General features: G+C 33.0%; 2 protein-coding genes across 2 annotated transcripts; one reads left to right on the top strand and one right to left on the bottom strand.

Annotated features, from left to right (window-relative positions):
• Nucleotides 1-5,748: 5,748 nt before the first annotated feature.
• On the bottom strand, nt 5,749-9,756 carry LOC113707250 (uncharacterized). The gene is made up of 3 exons (XM_027229480.2): nt 9,566-9,756; nt 7,415-7,682; nt 5,749-6,340 (listed from the first exon to the last, which is right to left on the bottom strand). The coding sequence occupies exons 2-3, from the start codon at nt 7,653-7,655 to the stop codon at nt 6,063-6,065; spliced, it is 519 nt and encodes a 172-aa protein (XP_027085281.1). The 5' UTR covers nt 7,656-7,682; nt 9,566-9,756; the 3' UTR covers nt 5,749-6,062.
• Nucleotides 9,757-12,421: 2,665 nt separating this feature from the next.
• LOC113705755 (uncharacterized) lies at nt 12,422-18,767 on the top strand. The gene is made up of 6 exons (XM_027227666.1): nt 12,422-12,544; nt 13,697-14,328; nt 15,164-15,356; nt 17,769-17,833; nt 17,942-18,152; nt 18,405-18,767. Exons 1-6 carry the CDS (start codon nt 12,422-12,424, stop codon nt 18,765-18,767), a joined length of 1,587 nt encoding a protein of 528 aa, XP_027083467.1.
• The last annotated feature ends 1,130 nt before the right edge of the window (nt 18,768-19,897 follow it).

Raw genomic sequence — 19,897 nt, 5'->3', positions numbered from 1 at the left:
TTGTTTTTGAAACAAAATGTATATATGCATTTGATAAGATTTGCACATTGGATTTTTATTTAAATATATATAGATTTCATCACTTGTTTAGTTTGTATTTGATAATTAAATTTTTTTTAATAAACTTTTTTTTTATTTTGCAATTAATCCTTTTAACTTTTAAACTGACAATATTTGATCAGTTAAAAAATTACTTTGTTTTTAAACAAAAAATAATTAAAAAAATAATGCTATATTTTTTAAAACAAGTGATGTAAATTTTGTTTTATACTTGACTATATTATTTATTTATTTAAAAGAACTATAAAATTAAATTAAATCTTCTTTTAATATCTATATATTTAATATATATCTTTCTAAGTATAATAATTAGTATCTAAAAGCATTTTATTATATAATAAAATTACTATTTTATATTTATAAATATTAAATTAATACTCTCCGGTTGAATTAGTGACCCACTGACCCAGTCTCTCTACCGAATTTCTTATTGAAATTGGGATTTGGAGGTTTGTGAGTTTGCTATTCCTTTTTTTATTTGTAGTACTTTTTTATTTTTTTTTTCTAACAGATGAAGAATGAAATTTAAGAAGGGAGGAAGAGACAAGGAAGCAGTGGATTTTAGTTATTATTTCCTTTGTATTACTTTGATAGTTTGATTTTTTTTTTCTCACACAATTTAAGAAAAATTAGTTAACTTTATTAGAAAAGTAAATCTAGCCTATTATTTAACATGAACGGGGCCTAGTATCAAAGTAGAACAGAGGGAGTAAATGATCAATATGGAGTTGTAAGAGATGATTTGATTTTGAGTATTTAAGAATTAGAAGAATCCAAGGCCTAATATTTTCACAAAATAATAATCTGAATAAGATTGAATTCTCCCACACAACTGGTGTAAGATTTATTTATGCCAAGGCATCTTGAATATGTGACACAAGTTGAAAGAGTAATTTGGGAATTAAATAGGAATTAGGTACCATATAACTAGACTTATTCAGGTAATCTTTTTTTGCTTAATGTAAGTAAAATTTCTCCTGGTAATAATTGTTAACAATAAAATAGAATGTTGACCGAAGGGAATTACAAAGATGAACACTTCAAACCAATCCCTTTTTTATTCCTTTGTGTGTTTTGTATGTAGGACTTCCTTTTTTTCATAACTAAGCATGAACAAGTTAAGCAATTCATTAAGGTTTACAAAAAAAATCTGAACCAACCGTAAGAGTACAAGATAATTGGAACCATTCATAAGCTACTTTTCACTGGCTGCCCCATTGAAGCCATTCGGAAACCTAGAAGGGTACCTAATCCTACAAGTATACAAATGCAATTTCCATACTAATAGTTTTTTTTTCACTTCTTAATCTTAAGCTATTGTTGTCATTCGATATCTTTTTTTTTATTATTTTATGAAGTTGTCCTACCCACCCATATATTTTCTTCAAAAAAGAAGAAAACGGAAGAAGTTAATTTCACACCATTGCATCTTATATCTATACCCTTGATGCATCGATAACCTTGTTAATAGATACCATGAGTATTAAAACTTGAATAAGGTGTGGATTTAGGTTTAAAAATTTTTGTGGGGGTGGGGGTTGGGGAGGGGGGGAACTCACCATTCTTATATATGACTGTATTAGTTGACTTTTGTTGATTTTTTTTTTTTATCAAAATGTATCACGTACCTTATCAATAATTATTTTCTTTTTTTTTCAATAAATAATTACTTGAACATTTTAGTTGTACCCTCAAGTCTCAACATAACAATTTCTCTCTTTTAGTTCTCGAATGACAGGGATAATTATGACTACAAACTTTTCTTTCTTTCTTTTTTTTTTTTTTTTTTGGCTTGAAGGGTACTGAAAAGGCTATCTAATGTGGATAAGCATGTCAATAGGCCTGTCAACGGGTCGGGTCTAGACCCGGATCCGGACCGGATCCGTGAAATTATTGTGGGTATGGGTAGGGATTTAATTCCGTTTTCCGGATCCGGATCCGTTTTGTCAAACAAAAAAACGGGTCGGATACGGAATATAGTATTTCGGCCCGTATTAGACCCGGATCCGGATATAAATGAATTAATAATTTTAAATATATATATTTATCAATATAATTTGATTAGAGTGATGTATTTTAATAAAGTTAATTTGATTTCTTTTCTTATTTGGTTTTTTCTTTGCATTAGTTAAAAATTAGTTTACAAATATATTTTTTTTTCATTTTTATTAGAAATTATAAATTTTGCTAAATTTGTTCGGGTAGACCCGGATCCGGGACCCGCCGGACCCGTCGGATCCGGATCCGGAACATAGAATAAAAGACCCGTCGGGTAAACGGGTCGGGTCCGGGTCCGGCATAGTAATTCGGGTCCGGGTCCGGAATAATGAATTCCGGCCCGGACCCGACCCGTTGACAGCCCTACATGTCAATGGGTAGAGTCTGGGTTGAATCCCTTTAATTCAGATCTAGACCTATTTAATTTAATTAGACTTAGACCCAGATCCAAACCTTTTTGGATATGAAAAAGTAAGTCCATACCCAGACCCTTATGGATCTGAGTATCCAATGGACATCTATGAATATTTTCTGAAAATACTAAAGTAAAATGTATTAAAAATATATAGAGTTCATAAATAATATAATACCATCCAATTTTTGTTTTCAAATAATAAAATTAACATTCAACAAATTGAATGCAATATTTTGAACACAAAAAAAGAATTATTATTGACTACTTCTATATATTTTTAAAGATTCAACTGCATCCATATCAATATTTCATTTGTTTGTCTTTGTCTTTTCTCTTTTTTTTGAAAAAGTTTGTGCCAATTACAATGACAACTATGATTAGTTTTTAAAAAAGAAAACAACCATAACATATATATAAATATTTAGTCTTATTAAAAAAATGTAATTTTGTATCTGTTTTTCTTATTTAAACCTCAATGTTGGCAGATGTCTCGCAATCCAGCACTAAAATAGTGAATGAGATAAAAATCATTTGATTAAGAACCGATGGGAAATAATTAATAGAATAAGAGGATTTATAAACACTTACACATTTTTTCTTTGATTCAATCAAATCACCAGTAGTCACTAATGTTTCAACCACATCTGGAAGCAATTTGACATGAGTCTCATCAATTACCCAACCACCAACACTAAATACAGATTCTAATACCATAAAATCTTACTGTATTCAATCCAATAGCCATAAAATATTATATTATTATATAAATTTTCTAATATATATTATTTAATTAAATATATATGGGTCTGAGTAAGATCTAGTATGAATTTGGATTTGGATATGGATTCTAGAAAACCAGACCATACCCAAACCCACGACTCTCTCATAGGGTCTGAGTCTGGATAGGGTATGGATTTGAGAAATTAAATCGAAACCCTATCCAAATATATTGAGTCCGAATTGGATTTGGATAAGATCCGACCCATTGACATACCTAAATATGGATGTCAAGTATGGAAATCTAATTCTGGCTTCAACCCCAAGCCATCTCTTTGACCAAAATTGTTTTGGACAAGAAAATGTTGATAGGATCAAAATCGTTTTGGACAAGAAACAATTGATAGAATTGAAGTTGGTTGTAGGCTGGAATAGAATTTGGAATTTTCATCTTGCGTCTTTTGAACTATTTTCAATGTTTTGAAAACCGGATCGAACCTACTGGTTTGATTGGTTGAATCATGACTAGTCATGTCTTTGGTTGCTATTAAAGTTGACTTGTTATATTACAAAAATTATTAGAACATATTGACCCGTTGAACCATGCTATTTTATTTTTTTTCCATAATTTTTAAAACCAAACTTAAAGTCTTGAAAAATGAAAACTTATTTGTCTAACTTTTCTTTTTAACCTTAATTTCTAAAGACTCCTTCTTTGGATTGCAATTTTTTATATAAAAAGAATTTATATTTTCCATAAACACATTTTTCAATCATTTTTTTTATCTCATGCACATCAAATAATTACAGTACAATTTTTTTTTAAAAAAAAAGCTTCTAAAAATAGCAATCCAAACCCTTAATCTCTTCTCCAATTCTCTTTCTTCTTGTTTCAAATCAACAATCCGAATTCTCTATGGCATCGGCTTCCTAACTATGGAGCTTCTCAACTTCAATTCTCTATTTTTTTTTCTTGCAAAAGATTGGATTAATCTCACAAGTCTCAACTCTCAAGACATTATCCATGTCAGTTTCACCTTTTCTTTCATTTTTTTTCGTTTATTACTTGGTGTTTGACAATTTGTATGATTCTTGAGGTTTGCAATTTTTACTTTTATTGTTCGATTTTTCCTTGAAGGGCACTTTGCCTATTTCAGATTTTTTTTCTCATTTTTTGGTCGGTAGAGAATTTGAGTGCCGTGTGAGAAAATCATTGCAGAAAGCTAATGAACTTCATGAACTATTCTGTCGAAAAGCTCAGGATTCAATTCCTATTTGTGGTATTGTATATGTACTTCACTTCTGTAGATTATGTAACTGAAAAATTCTTGAAGTACTTTGCACTAAAATAAATAATTTATTCGGACTGCTCTTATCCATTAGGAGTATTCAAGAACAATAATATTTAATGAAGCCGAGACCGACAAACATGCTGGCTGGGGACGCTACTTAGTGGATTTTCCAATATCTTACCATTTTTCTTTAAAGAAAAAAAGAAATAAGGGTCTAATTAACTAAGAATGCACACTTTTTCAGTGCATTAATTTGTATAACTAGTGCATTGCTACGTATATATGTCACTGCAATAAAAAGAGAGAAATTTATTTGGTTTTGTAGGATAATTATTACTGTAATTGTGTGCATTTTATTGCCATTGTAGGATAAATACTTAAGTGGGAGCTTTTGGAGCTTTTATATTGTTCTTTGTTGGTTCTAGTACTCAAGACAATTGGACATGTAATTTGGATAACTTTAATGTTACTATTATGTTCTTGGGGTTTTAGTATTTTTGAGTTTTATTGGATTTTGTTTAAACTCAGAAAATGGTGGTGTTTTTGGGTAAGATTTAAGATTATTTTTTTGATAGGTGCACTTGAGATCAATTATTTATTTGATTTTACAATTTAAAATTTTAATATATGAAAGTCAAGTTATTTGGAAATATTTGACTTTTTGTTAATTGATGTCTTGAATTAGCCCATGAAATTTCTTATTCTATGCATCGGACCGGTTCGACCGATCAAACCATGATCCGATCACTTCACCGATTCAATTAACCATTCATATTTCAAACCATTGGTTTTCATGGGCACTGCATTTTGTGAAATTGGTTTTTGTCAGGAAACTTCAGTTTAAAAACCATTATTATATATTCATTATTACTTTAAATAGTTAACATTTGCTATTTTTACTCTGCAAACTTTTTCCGTCAACATTTTATAGATATTAACACTTGATAATACAAGAGCTAATTACAAAAAACACACCTACCCTCAACTCTTTCTGTGTAGCATGTTAACCACAAAGGGAAGCTAGCTTCCCATTCAATGTCATTAATACTCAGTTACCAAGCCAATGGTACTTCTTGGTATTGATATTAGTTATCCCGGAATGCTTCACCTTGCCTAACTGATGTTTGCCTCTATTTTGCCTTTGCGCATAACTTTAGATTGTTTCCAACAAATCAAATGAAACAGAATAACAAGAAGGTTTTCTTTTTCGTAGCGTATTATATACAAACCACGTACCAAAACAAAGGTGCAAGGAAATCGTACGCATGAAACAAATGATGATACATTTACACCATCCACAAGCCCTCTGTTACTGTAACTTGGATGTAGAATGAAACACAAGATGTAGCTAATAATTCAGACTACTATTTATCTAATGTACTCAAATCTGTTAAAGGAGGACAGGTTAGCTCCCATTAATTAGACATTGAAGCTAACAAAAGCATATTATACTTTAAGAAACACGGTAAGATGCACCTAAGCATGCACATGTGCCAGGATGCATCATTTGTCCATTTATTTGCAAAACTAAAGATTACAGAAGGCAATCAGAATCTATAAGCCCAATTACACGATCAGACTTACTTCCACTTCTTGAACTTCCCTCCTCCGAACATTCCATGCTTTCCATGCTTGCCATGCTTGAATTTTCCATGGCCAAACATTCCATGCTTTCCATGCTTGCCATGCTTGAATTTTCCATGTCCATAGTGACCCCCAGGAACATGGCCGCCATGTGCGTAGCCACCATGTCCACCATGCCCCATATGAGAACCATGGGCCAGATGAGACGCGCCATAAGCTGCTGCTGCAGCTGCAGCACCTCCAGCAAGCAATGCCCCCATGCCAGGTCCATGCCCTGAAAGCACATGAGAAAACAAGTTGGCTACAACATGGAATAGGAAATGAAGCAACTTTCCATCTTTGTAGAGAAAAACCTTGACAATGTCCGGCACTTAAAGCTTTCAGTATCCTAGTGAACAAATATATTACTTGCCTAAAACATGCCGTTAGTCTACTTGCAAAAATGCACAGCATTGATCATCAGAGAAGTTCATTACACGTACCTAAGCCTAGCCAAAAACTTCTCATCATCTCTTTTTTATGGACATTCTGTGGAACCTAGTCAAGCTTAGACATACATAAGCATAAAATAAAAATTCACCCCCTAGGAGGCCTTTTTTATTTTGTTATTTTTTTAATGCACCCAGTAGGAAGCTTGCCCGTCATACACACACACACACAGAAAATATAGTTCAGAGTAGAACGTAATATATAACCACTCCCTCCAGACTTTTCCATCTCAAATTTGGAAAAAAAAAATGTAAAATAAAAAAAAGATTTTGGACAAATTACTGGTTGGATGTATAATTCAGACAAATCAGAAAGAGCCAATTCCAAAATATCAATTCAGGTAAGGCTATCAAGTGAGCAAATCTGAAAATTTTAAAAAATTGAAGTTACAGCCGATTCAGACAAGAAAAAGGCATCATTAGCAAGCATTCAATGTAAAACCATGATAACCATGGAAAGTCATGTTCAAGGCCCATCAACTGTGAAAAAACCAATCTTGAGCATTTAACGATCTACACAACACAATAAATCGCTTTAATCTTCAGTTGACAGAGGCCTAAATGGCACGTCCAGATATACTTAAATCCCAAAATTCAAGTTCCTGCAACAGTCAGTTACCAAATTAAGCTGCACAGAAGCACATCTCAAAGGCAGCAGAAAGAACACAGGACTAATAAGCCATTTAGCTTCTAAAAATCTGTTAAAGTTACTCTTTATTTCCCTTCCCTGTTGTTTTACTCACCAAACACTTATGCCTAGGGCTAGAAATGTTCAGGAGAAGGCAGGAACATTATATTTAGGAAAAGACTGCCTTTAAAATCTTTAAAATAACAGAGTATACTCTTAGTAGCAACTCTACCTGAGTGATGTGGAGCTGATGGTCCTCCAGCATAACCTGATGGAGGGTAGCCTTGGGGAGGGTATCCAGATGGTGGGTACCCCTGAGGAGGATATCCTGCTGGTGGATACCCTTGAGCTGGAGGATAACCACCATGTGGAGGATAAGCACCTGGTGGAGGAGGATATTGACCTGGGGGATAATGACCATGAGAAAATAGCCCTTTCTCATGGTCATCATGCTTGTCCTTTCCGCCTCCCATTTTTCTTCAAACTTCAACTTCTAGCACCTAAAGGAGAAGACAACACACACTAATCAAATGAAAGGATAAATGTCTTAAGAAGACTGCTAAAGATAACAAATCAGATACTGTTCTGATGCATTTAAGTGAAATTACTAAAGTATCATGGCCGGTATCAGCCAAAAATCAGCAAGTAGAACTCACTATCACCCAAAAAAAAAAAAAAATCAAGAACATACTCCACTTCTCAGGTGCAGAGACATTAGTCATTTCAGAAGTATGTTTATGTTATCAATTTGCTAACTACATAAACCATTTAACCAACATCTAATAGTCTGATAAACCCATGAATACATACAGGAGTTATCCTAAAGTATGTGAAGGACATTTAATGGAAAAAAAATCACCAGAATTAATCTGATGCTAGAACACTGCCATATTGAATAAAAAACTCAAACATGCATTTCACATGCATCTCCAGCACACTGTACAGGATGGGCATACCATCAAGATAAAATGAGTGAAAGCAACAGCATAGAGCTGCCAGTCAGGCATATAAAATACAATAACAGGCATAATCATCCATAAAAGTGCAATTGATACTAGTGTTCATCTGAGCAAATTATTAAAAAAAAAGCCTCAAATGATCAACGCCACGATACAATTGACCCATGTATCACTGGCGCATCCATGGAGAAGCAGCACAAAGATTTTTTCAAATGAACAACTTTTAGCTCCCTAGACTTGTCTACCAAAGAATATTGCATCAAAATATTTTCTAAAAGTCATGAAACAAAAGCGTCTGCGGCCAAAATTATTGGAAGCATAACTTAGGTACAATCAAATCTAGGTATAACAAAATTAAGAACACCAATGTAAACAGACAACACATTTGTGTTTATACTTGTCGGCAACAGTGTATCACTATATTCCAATGAACCCACTGCATTGACTGGAGAAGGCCTTAAACTTTATGATTTATGCTCAGTAGCATCAGAAAAGGTTAACTATTATATATAAATCCAACCACAATTATTAAACAAATCAAAGACTCCAAATAAGATAAAAGGACAAAATATAATCTATCTGACTCTGTCTCATACCCCCTCCCCCCCGGAACCCAAAGGTGATTAGGACAGTCGAAATCACATCCCAAAAAGATATCCCAAGAACATGAAGAAAGGAAAATCAAACAATGCAAAGATAACAAGAAAGGCAGACGCCAAAAGCCTTCAAGATAACTCAATAACTGATCTAGAAATCAGTTAATTCAGCACATGGGATCAGATTACAGCTTGGATCCAAGCAAACCAACGTATCATCATTCCCTTCATCAAAATGAATACTAATTTAAGAAAACAAGAAATTCAACTGCAAAGCTTTTGGCTTAATCACTTTTTCTTTTCTGATAAATACTGCCTTTCCTGAAAACACCCAAAACCAAGTCTACCCTCCGCATACCAGATCAACATGCATAAGAAACACACAACTAAACCGGCAATAAAACCATTTCCTCACAACCCCGAGAAACAAAATGAAGATGAAAGCCAACCAAAGTTTTCCTATTCAATTAGAACGGATTAAAGCTAATTATCTGCCCAGCCATTAAGAATCAACTGGATCACAAATCACAGACGATCACAATCACATAATTGTGTAACATACGTCAAAACATTAAAATGGAAAACAATTTCCATCACAAGAAAATTCAACAATTCCCCATTCCAATTAAAAAAACACACACATTCCATTCATCTCCCATAACTCCAAACCAATCCAAAAAAAATGATGAAATTCAAAATCAAAATGTTAATCAGAAACTACAAAAGCATCAATCTGAATGATCATTCCAAAAAATTCAATCTAAACAAAATTTATCTTTCATGTGTGGGAAGATAAAAGGGGTGGAGAGAAGGCGGGCGAGAGCTTACCAGTTCTTGTTTTTCTTGCAAAGGATGAAACAAACTCGTGAGTTTGCGGTGATTGTACGAAAGAATCAGAGGAGCGGATATATAAAGGTGGAGGAATATATATTGGATTTATTTACTTGTTGATATAATTAATATTTTTAAATAGTTTTTAAATATTATTAAGCCTTTTTATTCCAAATAAATAAAATATTATTTGGTATTGGGACGCAGTTGACAAGGAATTGTGGATATTGAGGAGATATTTATCAAAATATCGAGTTAAATGCAGATTCCACGCGTTACTTAGACGCGTAAATGACGTGTGCAGGACCGCGCTTTTCCTTATTCCTATCTAAATCGGACGTTTCCAACCGCCAGCCCAACTACCAAAGCATTAAGGCTGGTGGGGCAGAAGATCAAACTTTGCCTCCTAAGAATCGTCATAATATGTGATTTGCTTGAAAAAAATTCATACAGAGTATATAATGCTTTGATTTGATGGTTTCTTTTCGAATTATTTTTGAATCTTTTTAAATTCTTTCTCTCTCCGTAATATAGAATAATATAAAAAACTTGAATTGGAACTGGCGGTTTAGGACCAGTTCAAACCATCTAAAAAATATTTTGCTACCTAAACCTGTTTAGCCAGTTTAAAGTTCAATATCAATAGTTAACATCTAATACCAACAGTTCCAATTCTAATCCAACAACCCATTGTCCCATTCTATTCGTAAGTCTAGACTCTATAACTTATCTAAATCCAAAATCAATCCAATCTAATCAATAATGAGGTATTTTTTTTATATAAAATTTGCATCATTTTTCTTTTTCTTTGCATATGATAATACAATAAAGTTTTTTTTTCTACATTCAATGTCATATTTTCTTAGAATCAATTTTATAACAATAAGTGTTTAAGTATAACTAAAAGAATTGGAATCGTAATCGAAGGAAATCGGAACCATAACTGGAATAAAATCGAAACCAAAATCAAATCGGAACTAAAGGTTCAAGAACCATAATCATAACCATCCCTATAAGTGATGGTTAGGTTCCACTTTTGAAAAAAGCTGAAATTGTCAATTTTTAAACTAGAACGATGGTTCTAGAACCGTGACGATATCTACCACTAGGTCGAAAATCACTAGTGGGCTTTTTGGATACAAATTTTATTTGAAAAAAATGCTTACATCATACACATATTTTTCTATCAGTTTTTTATATTTTCAACCAGCTTTTTATATCACATACATCACATTATAAAAAAATAATATTTTTATCTAAATAATATTTTCAAATAATCTCCTATCCAAACACATTTATTTTGATAGAAATTTGTTTGTAAAAAAAAAAACTATTTACATTATAGACATATTTTTCAGTCACCTTTTTATATTCCAAACAACTTTTTCAATCCCACATGCATCGTATCATAAATAAATGCTACATTATTATTCTATATAATATTTTCAATGATCTACTATCCAAACATTGAATTGATTAGGAAGTTGTCCCCTTGTACGCAATTTAGTTCTTTATTCTTCATGAAATAAAGTGATTTTTTTGTGCAAAAAAAAAAAAGGTAGAGTTGAAAGATTGAGTGATAAAAGAGAAGAGATGAATATATCATATTGTTTAAACCATTGACATTTCTTTTTAGCTATTTTAGAAAACTCTTGTAGTATAGATTATGTTAGATTTTCAAAAATTTCTACAAATAATTGTACTAGTACTTGAAATTTGATTGGAGACAGAATGTCCTTTAAATTCTATGTTACGAGGGAAGGGGTTGAAAATGGATGAGAGCGCACAAAACTAGCGTTTTGAAAATTAGACTGAATTAGTTAGTTTGATTGGTCGAATGGTGAATCAGTTATGACACTGGTCTGATTCACTAGTCAACCCACAAATCAATTGAACTAGACAAACTCCATCAAGAGTTGGTTGAATCAGTTAAAAAGCGGGCTTTTGAATCAATTCATACTAATTTTTTTTCAAATTTTAAAGTCATTCAATGTACATAATAAATATAAAAAAGAAAAACATTTGAACCAGGCAAAATCGGTTGAACCGATTTGATCATGAACCAGAAGTTCATTCGGTTTTGTAAATGGTCTGAATTTAAAAACATTGCACAAAACCATTCCAAACTCACAAAAAGAAATTGAAAACAATCTGTAACAAGAGATATAAAGCCAGATTGTAGGCAAGTGATACACCCAATGTTAACTCTAAAAGATCTTTATTAACAAAATACTTAGTTTTTCTTTTCATTTACATACCAAAAGTGAGTTATATAAAAGTTTTGCACTATCTTCCCCAGCACAGTTTAACAGTTAAGGTGCATTAATCAGGGAATCATGAAAACTTCGGTCCAAGAGTCAAACTTTTTTCCTTTTTGTTTCTTTCTTTCTTTCCTTGTAAGGTTTAGAGTGCCACTTGAACCGATGAATTTTACACCATCTAAACTTCCTGCGAGAGTCGCATGGCTTCCTAAGATAAAACTACAAGACAAAAAAGTTATCACAAGACCTGTACTTGGATCAACACCAAAATTGCTTCCAAAGACAGCAAGAAAGGAAAAGGTATCACATGACTCGTACTTATAACAACACGTTTAAGCTCCAAGACTTAGAATTTTTGTCCTCCAAAACCACAACTTTCCCCGTTAATTTTCATCCCTAGCGATCCATCCCTTGTCAAATGGCCAAATTCATGTCAATTTTCTTTAATTCCCATATTTTTCTGCCTTCTTCCTTGAGGGCATGTTAGCTAATCAGAAACTTGACTGACTTCAAGTAATTGTCTAATATTAAGTCAATATACACAACACTCTAGGGTGGTGGATTTTTGCAGGTGCATTTGGACAATGCAAAGATGAAAGATCCAGTAGTGTTGCAAGGGGTTCTCCATCGTCACTGTCGATCTTCCCCGGCTACATTGTTCTTAGTCATTCTGTGCATTGTTGCTTTCGTCTTGGCACGCTTGCTGGACTCCAGTGTAATTGTTATTTTAACTATTTTGTTTCCTCACTATTCATCTATTTCTCCATGCTTAAATTTCAATCATGTGGACTGCATCTCACACAGAGTGGGTATTTATCAAATTTTCCAGTTTTCAACCCTAAAATTTCTTGGTTTGTTTTATATCATTTTTTCAAAAGAAATTTAATTTTTATGACATTTTAAGATTTCACATGATTGTTAGAATAAGTATTCTAAAATTGAATTTGTTTAGCAGAAGTGGAAGTAAGATTGTATCAATTTTTCTTGAAAATCCGTCCACTGGTCCATAAAAAGAATACCTCTATTTTACGTGCTTCCAATGTACCACTGTCTCAAATGTTTCAATATACTGAGAAGTGATTAGTTGAATTTGGGAGTGGCTAAATTCACACCCCTTCATTTTGAATCTACACTTTTCATTTCTTGATGACTTGTGTTATTAGCATTTAATTAATACACACTATGAATTTAAACCTTCCCTCTATATATACATACATATATATATATATATATATATAGACACACACTATCTAAATCCACGCTCCTAATACATTAATATCTTGTTCCATGAGCATTGATCACTTATATTATTAGTATCAAAAGTTGTACCAAGTATGAATTTAAGATACATAGAGGGGTGTGAATTTAGCCCCTCCATATATATATATATATATATATATATATATATATATATTGTATTATTGTATTCTATATTCAAACGCCTTTTTATTTTACATAAATCACACCACAAAAATGCGGCAATATTGTTCTGAAAGTAGATTTTCAAATAATTTTTAATCCAAATACACAACTCAAATGTGAGTGTTAATGTAAAATCTTAGGAATTTGTCCAATGAAACTCAAAGATCACACTCAACTTGGGACTGTATCAGTATTCACTAATCATACCAAAACCAGTTCCATCAAATTAATAAGAAGTTTTCATATGATAGCTGTCCGTGAATCTCCAAATAATACTCAAGTCACCTTAAAAAATACGAACATCCCATGCATAAATATAAACTGATAATACTTCACTTTACTGATATACATTTGTAAGTCATAAAAATCGCTGCTAATTACTATTCTTTGTTTTTTCCTTTGACTTCTAATGTTTTGCATCTCGTAATCTGAACATACATTTCAGTCAAATTTTCCAGGAAATTACTCGCCAAAATCAATATTCGCTGGCATCACATTTCCTAAATACCCTCTTCTTCGTGATCCTTGGAAAAATCCCAAGAGGAATCCCATTGAAATCCCGATGACTTGCTCACACACTAACAGTACTGTACAAATTACTTGCCCCACAAGCTACTATCCACTAAAGTTTTCAAAATCAGACGAAAATTTAGATTCAGACCTAGACCCAGACCCAGATGCAGCAATGCAACCCACCTGCCCTGATTACTTCCGTTGGATCCACGAAGATCTTTGGCCATGGAGGGAGACAGGAATCACATTAGGCATGGTGGAGGCAGCTAAAAGAACAGCTAGCTTCCGACTGGTAGTAGTTAATGGGACAGTTTACGTGGAGACTTACCGGAGGTCATTTCAGACTCGAGATGTTTTCACGCAATGGGGAGTTTTACAGTTACTACGGTTGTACCCGGGTAGATTACCTGATTTGGATATGATATTCAGCTGCGCCGACCAGCCGACTGTGGTAAAACAGTTTTATCCCAATCCAAATGCCTCGGCTCCACCAGCCCTGTTTAGCTATGATGGAGATGATGCCACCTTTGACATTGTTTTTCCGGATTGGTCATTTTGGGGATGGTAAGCATTTTCATTGTTAATTAAGTTCGATGACTTCCTTGGCTCGAGGAGATGTATTAAGTTGCTTTTGAATTTGTTACAAAAGTTAAAGACAAACTTCTTTCAAATTAAAGTGGTTAATGATGAAGGAAGGGCAAGGTTAAGGGTTGGATTTGGTTATAATAATAGTGTCCTAATTTTTACACGTTCTACAAAATAGGTTATAATAACACGATTGAAAATTCATAATCTATCGAACAAGTATTCGTTCGAGACAGATTATGACTGATAATCATTTTGTTCTATCATAATGGCCTGTTTAAGTTACAGTTTTAGAAATGAAAAGTCGTAAGAGTTACTTGATATAACGAGATTAATTTATGTTCATAACTATACATGGAAAGTATGACAACATTAGTACAAGGGATTTACTAATTATGGACCTAGCAATCCACTTACATATTCTGTCTTTGTCAAGGGTGTAAAAAAGTCTAATCAAATCTAACACCATAATATTCAAGTTTGTTTGATTATTTTAACGAGTTTGAAATTTGTTCAAACTTGATTTGTTTTTTGGCTAAATCGAGTTTGATCAAGTTTTTTTTTTTATCAAATTTAAATATTATCGAATATAAAATATTGTTCAATTTTGACTTGATTAGTTGGTGAGCCAAATTTGAATGATCTCTTACTAAACTAAGTTTTATTCGAGTATCAAATAATTTGGTTCATTTTTCAATTTTGTTCTTTGTTTGGTAATGACATGTAAAAGAAACGAGACATGTTATTATATATATATAGAGGCTCTTTGTATATATTTTACCTATATATATTTTATATATTTTTCAATAGCTAGGCCTGAAATTGCTATAAAGCCATGGGAGCAATTGTCGAAGGACTTGAAAGAAGGGAACGAGCGGATGCAATGGGTGGACAAGGAGCCGCAGGCATATTGGAAGGGCAACGCTAAACTTACGCTTTCAAGGAAGGATTTGCTTAGGTGCAATGTTTCGGGCAAACAAGACTGGAATGCTCGCATCTACCAACAGGTGTAGCTAACCTCTCTTTTTTTGAGGCAATGATAGATGCACAATAAGACGCTTTTGATTTTTTCTTTTTATTTCTAATAGGTCATGTACGCATATGATAAGAAATTTTATTTCTTTCGTCTTACTAAAAATGTCATATTTTTCATTTTAAAATATTTGAAAATGTTTGTCATATTGAGAAAATCAAGATACTTTTTTTATCTCTCCTTCCAATATAGTCTCTCCCTTTGATTATATGTATGTTATCATTTAAATTCAAATTTTAAATCTGTAGGGATAAAATTAGAAAGATAAACACAAATATTGCAATCAAATCATTATTTTTAAAATGTTAAATTCTCGAAACATGATAAAATAATTAGGACGGAGGGAATAATACAGACTTGTCTATGTGAACTGTGTTTTAGAAGAATAAGACCTCACAAAGGGGTTCAGGTGGAGTCTAGTAGCAACTGCACCGTGCAATGACAGTCCCAATTTGGTCTGTTGATCTCAAATCAGATTTTGATTATTGGCCTAGGTTGAGTCGGACTCCTTCGGACCAATTTGGGGCTGTTCATTGCATGGTGCAGCTGCAAAAGCAATGGTAGGTATCAAAATCCTATTATGTGAGACATAATATACATGGATTACGTCCATATCAAAACCTGCAGATTGAGAAGGGTACCATATCGATTTTTTTTTTTTTGGGGGTTTCTTATCCTTCCTTGTATAGTAAAAGACTGTAATATTCTTTTGGGCTGGAGGTGTAGATGTACAGCAATGTTATGCAATTATAGGATCATGAGAACAACAATTGATATATTTTTTTTGACAATAATAAAAGTACAAGAACAATAATCCCATCCTTTTTTTTCTCTCTATAATAAAAAGAACACGAGCCGGTGAAACCCTAACTTAGTGGCCAAAAATTAGAACTTCTAGGTTTAAGTTTATGTTAACGTTGTGGATTGCTTCTAATTGTACGCTAATGCTAATTCCACTATTTGTGTGTTAATTTGTGGTAGTGTTGAGTTGTAATTTCTCCCACTATTTTGGGTTTCTCTTATAATCTTATCAAAAGATAAAAGTAATCATATTATAATAACAAGAACACAAGCACAAAAACCCACTTTTTGTTTTTGTTTTTTGTTTAAATCCTAGCCTTAATAATACAAGTAGAAAAATCTATATGTACGATGAGACAACTAACTTACAAACTTGTGAAGTTAGAAACCAAGACTTTTTAACCACACAAATCAATCAAACTTAACTTTAATTTACCACTAAATCAAAGGTCCTTAGCGTACATTACCCTATTAGGTTGGAATATATCATAGCCTAGCTCATTTGACTTACCAATAGACCATGGACTCCCAAGTATTGAAAGTAAGTTTTACCTAATTTAATCACCTTCACAAGCTTTTCATCTTAGGGTCTGTTTGTTTCAATGTAGAATATTTTCCCTAAGAAAACATTTTCAATGAAAATTCTTTCCTGGAAAATATCTAATTTTCCCTTCATTTTCTGGTGTTTGGTGCAATTTTAAGAAAATGTTCTAAAAAAAATTAAAATCCTCCAACGATAATATCGTTCCGGATTTCTCTTTTGCTAATTGCTACTACTAATTATCATTATCTCTACCCACCTCATTAGCCACCACAAACAATCCCCAATCCAAATCCTTTCAAATCTCAAAAAATAAATCAAAGACCAGAACCAAGAATTCACAATCTCCCCAAGCCAGTTGAGTGCCATTGTAATAAAAAGTTTAAATTATATGCCTACCGCTGATTGAACCATTATAAGAAATTAGCAATTGAAATTTGATGTTTATTGTATTAACTCTTCTTCTAAAAATGTTCCTCCTGCCTCCATTGGCTTCACTTTTCTTCCTTTCTCCAAAACTTCTCAATGCAAGCCCAATCTAGATCTAGAGTTGTATAATCCATAAATGTGTTTGTGTGGCGCAAGAGAACGGAACAGTAGAGAGGAACATGAGAAAGAGGAGAGCTCGAAGAGGTGCAAAGTTGTGGGATTTGCAGAAGCAAGTGCAGGAACATAGCCCTTGATTTGATCTCTGTGGTATAGTGCTTGATGGCTTTGTACAATAGCCAAGTGCCGAGGAAACTGATAAGTCGCGATAGTTGTCGGAAATTAACTTCCGTATCTTAATTCCGGAAGTTATTTTACACCAAGTTATGTAAAAGATTTTCTACCAGAAAAAATTTTCCTGACCTCTTTTGAAGCCAAACACCAGAAATTGAAGAAAATATTTTCTGGAAAAGATTTTCAGTCCAAACAAACAGACCCTTAATGTTAATCTAATTAATTCTCTTACTTTACTCCTTTAATTCATGATCATTTAGCAAAAGCAACCAGTTGAATCGGAGGCACAAAACCAAACTCTCATAACTTATTGTTAATTAGCAGGACTGGCACGGTGAAGAACGACAAGATTTCAAAAACTCCAACTTAGCCAACCAATGCATTCACAGGTATAGAACAAGTAAATTATCTTGCATTATATTTATTTTTGCTTCACCTGCATTGTGCTTTGATGAATCAACTTTGATTTGATTCCAACCTTTGCATGAATGACACAGATTTAAGATTTATATTGAAGGATTTGGGTGGTCCGTTAGTCAAAAGTACATTCTTGCTTGTGATTCTGTTACTTTAATGGTCAAGCCACGTTACTACGAATTCTTCTCAAGAAGTTTGATGCCTTTGCAACACTATTGGCCCATAAGAGATATAAACAAGTGCAGATCAATCAAACATGCTGTTGAATGGGGCAATAACCATCAGGAAGAGGTAATAAATTGATCATGTACGTAGTACCACTTTCAGCTTTCAATTGAAGATTAATTAATTGAGAAATTGTTTTGCACTATGCACGGTAACAATTTTTGCGATATCATACACGTGAGATGAAAAGGTAACTAAAGCAATTGTTTAGAGAGGATTATAATTTTTTTTCCTGAATAGAAAGTTAAATAGAACAAAATTTTCGATGCCGGCAAGAAATTTTACTTTTATCAATTAAGATCTTGCTTCACATCACAGGCACAGGCCATTGGCAAAGCAGCAAGTAGATTTGTTCAAGAGGAGCTGCAAATGAAATATGTGTATGATTACATGTTTCACCTCTTGAAAGAGTATGCTAAGCTTCTAAAGTACAAGCCAAGTACTCCTCCAAATGCAATTGAAGTTTGTTCAGAATCAATGGCCTGCCCAGCTGATGGATTGGTGATGAAGTATATGATGGACTCAGTTGTTACAAGTCCCTCTATTGAAGCTCCATGCACCATGCCTCCTCCTTATGATCCTGCTACATTTCATTCAATTTTGGAGAGAAAAGAAAGCAGAATAAGGCAAGTGGAGACTTTGGAAGAACAGTACTGGAATGGTCAAAACAATCACAAGTAGTTAGTACAGGCTAAGGTGTTTTTCTTATTCTGGTTTGTCATTTCTATGCAAATGTCTACAGGATTGAGTTGATAGCTTAATTTTACCATAGGGTATACAAGCCAAGCATGTCTTGAAAATGTTTAAACGAGTTTGAGATCAAATTCAAGTACATACATTTTTTGTGGAACTAATCTTTGAACATAGCAGCATTGTAGCTCGATTTCCCATGAATACACTCCTTTCCATTTCTAGTAAAGGATAAGGTACAACCTTACTTAACTCCACCAATACATATATATACACACATAATCATAATTATACACACCTAGTGTATTTATGTCTATATTTTCAATTTAAATACACTTATTCGAAATGTTAAAACCTGAACTGCCCTCTTAAGGAGTCCTCCTTGCCCACCCATTCGCTAAACCAATTTATTATTACAACTATTAAATGTGAAAGAAAAATATATATTAAATGGAATAAATGAGTAAGGTGTGAGATGTAAGTTGGGAAAAGAACAAACTTCAGTTCAATGTTGGGGCCATTTTTTATTTTTTTTTTGAAGAAACTTATCTTTATTGAATCATAAGAAAGTCACACGTAGCAAGAAGCAACATAGAGACACGGCTATGGAGCCCTCCTACGGAAGCCAGGGAACCCTAATCTATCCTGTCGGATATCCCTGCGGACCAGCAGGGGAAGCGCTGCAAAGGAATCAAACAATGTTGCGGTCATTTAGAATCTAACTTTTGACCTAAAGTTTTTCTTTTTTCTTCGAACATTTTTTATGGATAAAAATTTTTCACTTTTGCTATAATCATGGGATGCCTTTGTCAAAAAAAAAAAATTAAGAATACATTATAACATGGTATGAATACAAAGTTGGATAATTAATTGTTAGTCTTCTAAATTTGAAGAACTTAAAGCAACTCGAGAGTTTGTTATCTATAATTTTATTTTTATTTATTTTTTTATTCAAAAAGATATTCCAAACTTCATAAGGACAGGCGGGGCTTGACAATCAAATCACAAATCTCACGATCACTAATATTCTTCTCTTTTAATACCTGTATTACCTAACAAGCTTAATCAAATTTTGACTCAAAATAAGGTGGGCTTATAGTATCATGTATTTATTATCCATG

The sequence above is a fragment of the Coffea arabica genome, chromosome 8c (assembly GCF_036785885.1).
Source record: "Coffea arabica cultivar ET-39 chromosome 8c, Coffea Arabica ET-39 HiFi, whole genome shotgun sequence".
Classification (NCBI taxonomy): domain Eukaryota; kingdom Viridiplantae; phylum Streptophyta; class Magnoliopsida; order Gentianales; family Rubiaceae; genus Coffea; species Coffea arabica.
Note: the sequence above shows the minus strand (reverse complement) of the source record. Positions and strands in the feature narration are given on the sequence as shown.

Excerpts from the sequence above, each read along its gene's own strand:
- LOC113705755 (XM_027227666.1), top strand. The coding sequence starts at position 12,422 with ATGAAAGATCCAGTAGTGTTGCAAGGGGTTCTCCATCGTCACTGTCGA. Across the intron at positions 12,545-13,696 it reads CACGCTTGCTGGACTCCAGT|TCAAATTTTCCAGGAAATTA; the intron begins GTAATTGTTATT and ends CATACATTTCAG. Across the intron at positions 14,329-15,163 it reads GATTGGTCATTTTGGGGATG|GCCTGAAATTGCTATAAAGC; the intron begins GTAAGCATTTTC and ends TTCAATAGCTAG.
- LOC113707250 (XM_027229480.2), bottom strand. The coding sequence starts at position 7,655 with ATGGGAGGCGGAAAGGACAAGCATGATGACCATGAGAAAGGGCTATTT. Across the intron at positions 6,341-7,414 it reads ATCAGCTCCACATCACTCAG|GGCATGGACCTGGCATGGGG; the intron begins GTAGAGTTGCTA and ends ATGTGCTTTCAG.